The 10,149-nt window shown below is 51.3% G+C and overlaps 1 protein-coding gene across 1 annotated transcript in view; it reads right to left on the bottom strand.

The window, feature by feature from the left end:
- Irx1 (iroquois homeobox 1) overlaps positions 1-5,092 on the bottom strand; it is a 10,274-nt gene extending 5,182 nt beyond the window's left edge. Inside the window, exons 1-4 of the mRNA XM_048814195.1 lie at positions 4,979-5,092; positions 4,314-4,510; positions 3,792-3,873; positions 1,406-1,433 (exon numbers count right to left, since the gene is read on the bottom strand). Of these exons, the coding sequence (XP_048670152.1) occupies positions 1,406-1,433; positions 3,792-3,873; positions 4,314-4,510; positions 4,979-5,092 (421 nt within the window). The remainder of the gene's footprint in view (positions 1-1,405; positions 1,434-3,791; positions 3,874-4,313; positions 4,511-4,978) is intronic.
- Positions 5,093-10,149: the final 5,057 nt, after the last annotated feature.

Raw genomic sequence — 10,149 nt, 5'->3', positions numbered from 1 at the left:
ATCCCCTTGAGCGCAGGCCCCGCCCCTGTCTCCCCTCCCGCCCCCTCCCTGCCTCCCGCCCGCCCTCACCGTCCGCTCCCGCCCCTCCCGGCGAGCACGTGGTGCCCCGCGCCGGCCGGGCCACCTCCTCCTGCGGTGGGCGCGCGCGGCTGGGCCACTGGGTCCGGGTCCGGAGGCTGCAGGCTCCTTCCGGACCAGCTCCCGAGGCTGTCTGACAACCTGTCGACATGGGTTTACAGCTGTCTGACACCCAGTTTTGCAGCTGAGGTGTGTCCCCTTTTTTTAACAAAAACAACTCAGCAACTGCTTTTCTACCGTTAGGGAGGCGGGGCAGAGGCCCGCAGTGCTCAGCCCGGTCGAGGGTGACAGCCAACCTCCAGCGGCCTCTCTCAGAGACTGGCGCTGCCTTTCCTCCCCGGGACATCTTTGGTAGAAGTGCACCCGGGAGTCCTCCGTGCGCCAGTAAACCCGCGTGACGAGACACCTCCATGCAAGACGCGGCGTCCCAGTGGCCGTACTAGGTAGTAGCGGATCATCGATCAATATTTAATCTCGTTGTACTTGGAAAAGAGGGAGTGGCCGAGCTCTGCGGGCTTTTCCAAATGTGAAAACTTTGAGAAGGAGTAATCCAGCTGAGAAGTCCCTGCTTAGGGGAAAGATGCAGTCCGCAGCGCTGGGTTCTGCAGGGAGGAGGGGAGGGGTAAGGAGAGGAGGGGAGGGGCCTTTTCTTCACCAAGAAAGCACCACTGCAGTCAGAAGGAAGCATCCCCCATCTCTCTCCTGTCCTGGGAAGCCAGCGCGCACTGGACGCCCAGGTTTGTTTCCTAGGTGTGAGAGGCAGGAAGTAAACTTGTGAGGAGCGCGCGGACCCGAGGTGGCACCGCGGCCAGCCCGGAGACAGGGCAGTCCCCTGGCCCCTGGACCCACATCTTCCTTTTCTCTCCGCCTTCCCTTTCTATTCTCAGACTCGCTGGAAGAGACAAGCCGACCCAGCCGGCCGCAGCAAGCTTGGGAGTGGCTGTAGGTCTCCTGGCCTGGCTGCGCCGCTAGAAGCTGAATGCAGGGTCCTCCTCGCCTCCGCGTGCCATGGAAGGCCCCTCGGGCAGGTCACTTTCGAGCTATTCTCCATGGCTTTGGTCCAAGTGCCGCGGGACCAAGAGTGTCCAGGTACCAAATCCTGTTCCTGGGGCCACTTTGCGCTCCACTCTCTGCAAGGCGGCAAGATTCGGAGTGCACTCCCGCCCCCACCCCCAGGTTGCTGCATGCTGGATCCCGCACGAGTTTCACTTGTTACTCGGGACTGGGCCTAGGCTTAGGCAGCTGGGGGCTGCCGGATGAATCTAGCCCCAAGACCCCGCCCATCCTCTATGTATTGTTGGTTAGCAGAGCCCCAGGACCCCGTACTCAGGTCCGACCCCCAGCTCCTCCTCCCCCTGGAGACTTATGAGATGTGCAGTGCCTCCAGGCCCCCGGGAATTCTACAGCCTCAGGAAGGCTCCATTTCCCGGACCTGAGAACACTAAGCTACCGCCTATAATTAGACACAATAAGGCCCATAATAGTAATTACTAATTACCCGCTCCAAAATCAGGCATAATTTTTCTGCTCTGAGTTAGGTCTTCCTGTTTAGCTCCCCCCCCCCCACCCTCCCACACACAACCTGTCCCTACACACTTCAGACACCTCCAGGCCTACCTCTAGCACCGGATTCTGGGTGGCCAGCAGTTGGCACTGGGTTCTGCAGCTCTGGGAAGTCCTTAACTGCAGGTTCCTCCTAATCACCAGTCCATCCCCTCACTTCCAACTCAGAGCTAGATCTCTTATTCCCATTCCCCATTCCCATACCCAAAGCAAATCCGAAGGATACAGATGAATCATTCTGTGAGAAATGGGCCAGCTATACCACTGTTCTGGTTTAGCAAAGCCTCAGTGTCACATTTCAAGGCCACAGTTAAATACAGGTGAGATAAGCCCTCCTGGAGAATGAGGTGGAATGTAAGTCCAGAAACACTTCCAAGTGCTAGGATTTGACTGCATGGATTGATTACCTTCTTCCTACCTGCTCATCACAGCTTCCCACTCTGGTTGCTGGTCTCAGGTTGCCACACTTCTAACCATTATAACCTTCAAGGGAGGGAAGTGGAAAGGAGCAGTAGGGGCTTTGTCCTGACCCTCAACCAGTCTGACAGAGCCACCATTCTATGCTATGGGTATATCATCTACATTGGGCATCCAAAGCAGGTAAACTCTTGAAGACATCAGCAAGGTAAGTGGGAGACCTTGGCTGGGCCCTGCTTGAAATGTTCCCTGGGAACACCATCTAGCACTACTTGGCAAGGTCTGAAGATTTGCACCCAGGGATTTCCTGAGAAAGGTGCTGAAGTGTTGATTGTTGACCATTTTCTGCCCAAGAATCAGAGATGGGCTGCACCCCAGACCTCTGAGCTTCAATCCATTTCCAGGAGGTGCCAGCAGAACCTTGTGGGCTCTCTTATTTCTCTTTGCACCTAGCCACAGAGAGAGAAATAGGGAAATAAAGGGAAAGAAAATTGCCTTCAAATTCTCTAATTGGAGAGGGGGCTGGGAGATGAGCAGAAAAACCTCCTGGCTCAGCAGGCTCAGGACACCCCCCCCCAAACACACACACACACACACACACACACACACACACACACACCATAGCATGGAATAGTGTACCAAGCCCCAGAGCTTGGTGGCCTCTGGTGTCCAAACTAGGAGAACACAGTGTCTGGTAGCCATTGGCCTAACTTGAATACCTTTAAAAGGGGTTCAGATCTTCCCCCAAGGAAGTCAGCCAGTTCAGTCTCTCTGGGAGAGAGAACAGGGAAGGAGGAGCAGAGAAGCAAGGAGGAGCATGGAGCAGAGAAGAGGGAAGCCAGGATCTGCTGGTGCTTCCAGCCCGTGCAGCAGGTGGGAGGATTTGGGGGCTATTCTGTGGGGCAACTGTTGAAAACCCGTATCAGCAGTGCTGTGCTGGATTGGAAATAGGGAGATCAGCTTCGTGACCCTCAGATGCTGTCCCTAGCTCCTGAAGGGTGACTCAGGCAGGGACCCTCATAGGAGGCTGCTCCTGGCTAGAGAAGACCTGTTCTGTAGCTGCTGCATCTCTATCCTGCCACAGGCAGAGCCAAAACCTTCAGTCAGACAGACCTAGGGGTCGCTGCGGTGGGATCCCAGCTCTGCCGGTTGACCTCCAGGGCCAGGTCTGGGAGTCTGTGTGCCTTGCGACACAGTGTGAAGCTCTGCAAAGTCCTGACTCCCAAACAGGGAAGTCAGGACCCTGGGTGCACCCCTGCCCAGGGCTAGCATGGGACTTTGGGTGTTTATGCAGAGCATTCTCGTAGGACTTGGCACCAGAGGGCCTAGAACAGGCCTCCCCGTGGAGTGGGGGAGGTAAAGTGGTTGGGGGCAGTTGGCTAACAATGCACCTTTGAGCCAAGTTGATTTTTAATGTTTTTAAAACTTAATGAGAGGTTTACTTGTTTGTTTTGTGCCGTTTTCCAAGTGAGAGGAAACTGCTATCCCTGCTTGGAAGATCAGGTCTCCTTTTCCTCTTCCCAACCCTTCAGCACTGTTGCATGGAGCTTTTTACTTAGGACGAGATTAGACAAACCCAAGGGCGTCCTCATTACAACTTCATTGCTTACGGAATAATTTTCCATTGCTTTTGAGGCTCTGCCTTCCCAGGGTCTCTGGCACAGAAGGGGAGGTCCATGAGAGGATGGATTCCCTCTGGAGCAGTCTTTGGAAATGGCCTCTGGCGCCAGTACCTGGCAGCGCAGACCAGTCAGGGAGATGCGCAGAGGCGCCTCTGCCCTGGCCTCGGGCCTTTCAAAATGGCCATTCTTTGCTCTAGGGATGGCGGGGCTCCTGAGCAGTGCAGTGGCTAAGTGTTGGGGTTGGGTGGCCTGACCCGGGATGTATCACACGGACCCCAATCAGGCCCTCAGACCCAAAGAGTGCGCCCTGATTTAAGAGTCAAAGTAAACACTGTTTAGGACTCTGCAGACTCTTGGATGCCTTTCACTGGGTGACAGCGAGGGGAGCATTAGACAGTTCCGGGAAAGAGGCTGAGACCCGCTGCTGGAACCCCCTCACAGGTGGACCCCAGTTCCCCAAATGGTGTGGTGTCCGCAGCAGCAACCCACGGTCCCCCAGGCCCCACCCCTGGGTGCCGGGCCTGCGTTCTCCTGCTGCGCCAAGCTGGGACCTCTCAGGTCCGGGGACTCCCCTGGTGACCCCAGACCAAAGTCCCAGGCTGAGTGCATCCTGAGAGTGCGGGGCTGCCGGACCGGCGGCCGCCAATCATGGACCGCTGAAGGAGCCCAATCAGGCTGGCGATTAGAGTGGAGGCGGGTGACTCCAGGGAGATCCTGGAAGGAAGCGCCAGGGAGCTTCGGAGGGCAGAGATCCAGGGCCGCTGTACACCGCCCGCATCCCGGTCGGAGCGGCGCAGAGCGACCTGGCTGGAGTGGGGCGACCCGGAAAGCTGCGGGCCAGCGCGGCCAGACGGAAGCCTCCGGAGCTGGGTCAAGTTTCCCACAGAGAAAGGGCAGAGGAATGGCCCACAGAGGCCGGCCTTGAGTGCCATGATGTCGCCGTCCCCGAGCATCGGAGAAAGTGAATTACATGCGTGTGCACACACGTAAATATTTTATAAATCTCCTGGTAATTAACCAGATCATCTCCATTATGCCTCCAATATGATCAACAGCGACGGTGTGAGGGCTTTCAGGGTTTATAATTTGATGTCACCAGACGGCTGCTCGGGGGCAGAGGCACAATCGCCGCGCCAGCTGCACTTGTATTTATTTGTTTTTCTGCTGTGTTCCTGTAGGGCTCCATTATGCAGTTTTTAATTAGTTTGTGTTTGTATTTCACCCGTCCCAAATCAATGCCATCCCGGAGCAAGGCCATGTAAATTCCTGCAGTACAGGTGTCGCTGCCTGTTCCGTACACTGGCAAACGCGTGTCTGACAAATGAAAGCGAGCTGCCACGCCGACTGGCAGCTCCCGGCAGCCAGAGCCGCAGATCAAAGCCAGCGGGGACTTCTGCGCCCAGGAGCGCCATAGCGGATGCTGCTTCTAATGCCATTGGAGGAAGTCGGGCAGAGCGCGTTGGGGACAAGGTGACTTTTCGTTCTCCTTAAACCCTGGCTGTCCCAGGGTCAGCGCTGGTCCTGGGCCCCCATTCCTGTTAGGGCATGCAGCCCCAGGAGCTTGGTGTGGTGATATTCACTGGCGGGTGACCTAGAGCTATGGAAGATCCCTGTGACTTCCTGCCTGGTTCCAGTCACATTAACCAGAGCAAAGATGAGCGTACTCCGACTTTTCTAGGCTTGCGACGCAGCCCCACCCTTGTTGTGCAGTCTCTTCCTTCTTGAAACGACCTCTGTGGAGTGTGTGTAAATTTTTTCTTCCAGCCACTGGGGAATTCTCTTAAAGCTTTCTTTTTTGTTGGGAATAAGAGATTGCTCATCTTTAACTAGGCCACATAGAAATTATGATTCAACAGCAGTGTATATTTAATTAGAGTAATCTCACTTGAATTTAATTACCTAATGAATTATTTGTTTAAAAGGTAGAAGGTCTTGTTTGCCAAGTACCAGGCAGACCTCTGATGAGAACTTCTGTTATAAGGATGTTCCAGTTTAAAAGCAGGCATGTCTAAAATTGATATCTTAACTCTCTGGATAGGCAATATCACTGCACTGCTCAGACCAAAACCATGGTCAGGGGAAGATGTCAGGAGTGGGCTGGGGGTGGTGACACCATTCCAGCCACACAGAGGTTCTCTTCTTTCCCTTTGCAAAGTAGTGTCCTCTGACATTTTTTTTTTTTTTGTCTTGTAAGTTCAGTTTATTTTAAAAACTTAACTAATGTTGCTTTCAGTGTTGTTGTTTTTTTTTTTTTTTTTTCCCTTCTAGAGCAAGATAAGACTGCTGTCTGTTAGAGGACTTATGATTAGTATTTATGCCTGGGGTATCCACACTGGTTTCTGGAAGTCCGTCTGATGCATTTCAAATTTTACTGACCCAAAAGTTGACCTTAACCTTTAACTCCTAAAGTTTGGAACAACTCCACATTCTCTTGTTTCCAAAAGCAAGTGAAAACTGTGCCTGAACATGCCATCCTTCCCAGGAGGCTCCCGAGTTGTCCCTAGGTAATGCCAGCAGCTGTTGCACCTAATCATAGGGACCTGGCTGAGGGAGAGTGATCCTGACTGGAGCTCCCATCCTGTTTCCCACTGTCCTGGCCAGCTGCTGCAGAAGCAGACGACTTCATTTCTTTCTCCATCCCTGTGTGAGGGAGACTCAGCCGGGAAATGCATATAGGGGGCCCAGGTCTCACTGAAAAGAGGAAATAAGAACATCTCAAATCAACATGACTGAATTTCACTGTAATTTCCGTTGCCATTTTATTCATTGGTTTGCAGGCATGGGCACTTATCATGTAAATGTTAAATATTACAAATATTATGTCCAACAAAGTAGGAATGAGCCTATAGAAAAATACCACAGTTGAAAAGAATTATTAATTTTTGGTTCCTTTTTACAATCTGTGATTTATAGCATAGCTGTGCATTTTGAAATTGATGCTCCAACAATCAAGACTGGTTAAATTATAAACTCAATCACATTCAATTATGGTCACAGAAGTATATTTCTTCCAAAGAAACAGATTTACATGAATACATTTTTAAAGCTTATTTATGAATTTACTTCACATATTCTTCCAAATAACAACTGACAGTAACAACCAGAGAGGATGTGAGATAATAGCTTAGGACTGATAATACATTTCTCAGATCTGAGCAAATCCAAAGATGATTTCCTAGTAAAACCCTCAAAGGAAATGATATGTGTGGGATGGGAGAATGGGAAAACTCTAAATGGCATATTTGTGTTTGAAGCTTCCAAAAATGTTTGAAATTTAGACCAGTGTTCTATCTCCCATGACTTCATATCAGCCCTCCAACCATTTATAATATTAAAGATAAAAGTCTACCTACTAGAAACCCCTTTAAAAATCTATCAACAAAAATATGCTCACAGGATACATACTGAGTAGAAAGTTTAATGCATTCCAGGTTTCTAAGGGATGAATGCTCCCAACCTCCTGGGTCTTTAGGTTACTATCTATTCATCAGACACTGGGGACATCAGCTCAACAAAAATGTCCAGCAGATGAATGTCTCAAAGGTTAGCACATATTTTGGAATTTCAGGGAAAAGTTTCTGGAAGGTTTGAAGACATCTAGGGTTTCCAAGCATTTTCCAACACTATTGTTACAAGAAAAAAAAATGTGTTATATGAATGGAACTAAAGAGAAAGCAATATATCCCCTTGTCCTTGACCTGTTCTTGCTCTGACTTGCCTCAGGGAGCTGTCACCCTGGCCATCCAGGGCTGCTGCATGGTGGAGTGTTACTGGCTGGGGTACCATCAGCTCTGTCTCTCCTTTCCAATGCCTGATGAAGTGCTTGAGGACTTCAGTTCTTGTGATCCCTAACCTCATACAACTCTGGAAGACTGTGTATGTGTGCACATGTGTCCATTTGTGTGGAGTGTGGGAAGAGCATGGGAGGAGGGGGAAGAGGAGGGCACATTTTCTTCTGTCAGGCACACTCAAGGGCTGGGTGGTCCACAGAACATGACATGGGCAACCAAGCAGGAAGCCAGTCTACGCCAAGTTTGCAGGTGGGAAGAACCCCTTCCCTGTCCTGCCTGTCCCCTAGGTATCCTCCCAAGCACCTGGATTTCAGGGCCATCTCAGTGTCCTCCTTCTGACCACAGGTTACAGAGATATCTTCAGTGCCACTTGCTGCAGATGGTGGGGCTTTCTGCACTCTTTATTGGAAATCCAGGGGTCCAGGGTCTACCCTTCTGGGAATAACTGAGGAAACAGCAGGCAAATCAGAGCTTTTAATTTGATCCAGGATTTTTGTTAATTGACAGAGATGGGTGAAGCTAATCTCCGGCACTGGGAGCACTTACATTTTAATAAGGGGCCACCAGTGCCTCGACCCACCCTCCTTAAGAAGACCACACTCTGGATGGTTTGGTGGAAGGACTTCCTTTCCAGTGGCCCTTTTTTTTGGGGGGGGGGGTACATCCATCTGTCAAAGGTTGCTTCTCCCCAGCTGCTGCTGATGGCGGAAGCGGGTCTGGAGGAGGCTTCAGAACTCTGCTGAGGTATCAGGTCACTAGAACCACCATAACAGGGCACCACACACTGGTGGCTTTAACAGCAACTTATAGTCTCACAGTCCTGGAGGCTCAAAGTCCAAAACCAAAGTGTCAGGTGGGCTGGCTCCTCCCGGGGACCGGTGCTTGGCTTGAAAGCAGCCACCTTCTCACTCCATCCTCACAGGGGTCTTTCCTCCACGCAAGGACATCCCTGGCATCTGTTTGTCTGAAACTCCTTCTCTTATGGGGATGCCAGCCAGGGTGATGCACATATTAAAAGCCTGATTCTAATTTATTCACCTACTTGAAGGCCTTATCTCAAGATTCTGTCCCATTTTGAGGTACTAAAGGCTGGGGAGAACTTCAGCACATGAGTTCCTGGGGGCGCCTAACGCAGCCCATGACACCACCCATGCCCACCTGTGCTCTTAGCCAAGGCAACACAGGAGTTCCCAGTGAGACCTAAGTCACTTTTGACACTGCAGTGTATCTTTAGCTTTGAGGGAAAGGTCTAGGAAAAAGCTCTGTAGTTTGTCCTCTTCTGTGTTACAAAAACAAGACTATATGCTGTTTGGTAGGATTATGTTCTGCACATTAAACCATTTTAACAATGATTATTGTCAAAGGCTAAATTTCCCACCCTGTTAATGCTCTGTTCGACTATAAAAACATTTGAGTTCATATGGTTTGCAGACCCTCTAGATTTGAAGGAAGCACATTTGGGGAAATGAATATCATCCTCAAATCAAGCAAGGTCAGCCTCTTCCTTGTTGACTCCCAGCTTGTCCCAGGAGGAAGGATGGATTTGTAGACCACAAAAGCTGATGGGTAGGCCCTGTTGCTTATAGTAGATGTGCCAATTGCAACATCATGATAGATTTCTGGCAAGACAATCCGTAAGCTACCAATTAAGTCCTTTCCTAAGATTTGCAAAGGAGGCACCTGCTGTGGTGACGGCTATCATGAGGATTCACCCAGTGCCCAGGCTCACTGCATGTGCACTAGGCTTGGCCTGGTGAAAAGAAGTGCCATAAAAAGAGAAAACTGGAGTCTCCTCTTGTCTTTCACCAGCAGCTGTGCGTCAGTGCCAGCAAAGGTGTCACCACTACAGTGATGGGGGTGTGGTGGAGGATCAGCAGTCATTTTACAAGCTGAAGACTTTGTGACATTATCTCTAGGGTTGAGTTAAGTGGTTTGTCTAAGGTCGCTCAGCAAGTGTGCAATGAATCCAGGATTAGGACCTTGGCACCTGCTTCAACAATCTGCGTGCTGGGCCAGGGCAGAGGGGCTTGCTGATCTCCTGATGTAGCCCTCTCCTCCCAAACCCCCAAGAGCCCCAGCTCTCTGCTCTTGCAGGGCCAGCTGCTCCTGCCACTGTGACCAGATAGTCACATAGCTGCTGCCAGCTCCTGGCAGTCTTCCTCCCTCCCTCCCTCCCTCCGTCTCATGTATTTTTATTCTCTTAAGCCTTTGGTGAGAATCACTATAAGCAATGGACAGTACATTTCGCGGAGGGGGAAGCTAAGGTACATTAAACAGTTGTCTAAGTAAGTGTCTAAATTAGACAGTTAAGTGCAATACATACAGAAACGCGGTTATTCTAGAAGGCAGAAGTAAGTGCCAGGACCGATGCCAGCCATGGGCTCTTGCCTCAGCTTCAGATCATCCCACCTCACTCCCCTGTGTGATGCTTGGCTCTAAGCTGCCCCCTTCTCACAGAGGAGGAAGCAGCTCAGCTCCCCGGGGTCACGGCCTCCCTGCTCAGGTTCAGCAGGCCACAGCTTTCACCCGGCAGCAGCCACAGGTCCCGATCCTGGGTTCCCAGCGTGGGGGAGTCAGCATGTCCGCTCCCTCAGAGAGGCCTGCCCAGTGCAGCAGTGTGGCTGCCTCAGAAGCCCAAGACTCCACTCTGTGGGCTCCTCTGAGTCTCAGCACTGAGG

The sequence above is a fragment of the Marmota marmota genome, unplaced genomic scaffold (genome assembly GCF_001458135.2).
Source record: "Marmota marmota marmota unplaced genomic scaffold, marMar, whole genome shotgun sequence".
NCBI lineage: Eukaryota > Metazoa > Chordata > Mammalia > Rodentia > Sciuridae > Marmota > Marmota marmota.
The sequence above is the reverse complement of the archived record's forward strand: the minus strand, read 5'-3'. Positions and strand labels throughout refer to the sequence as shown.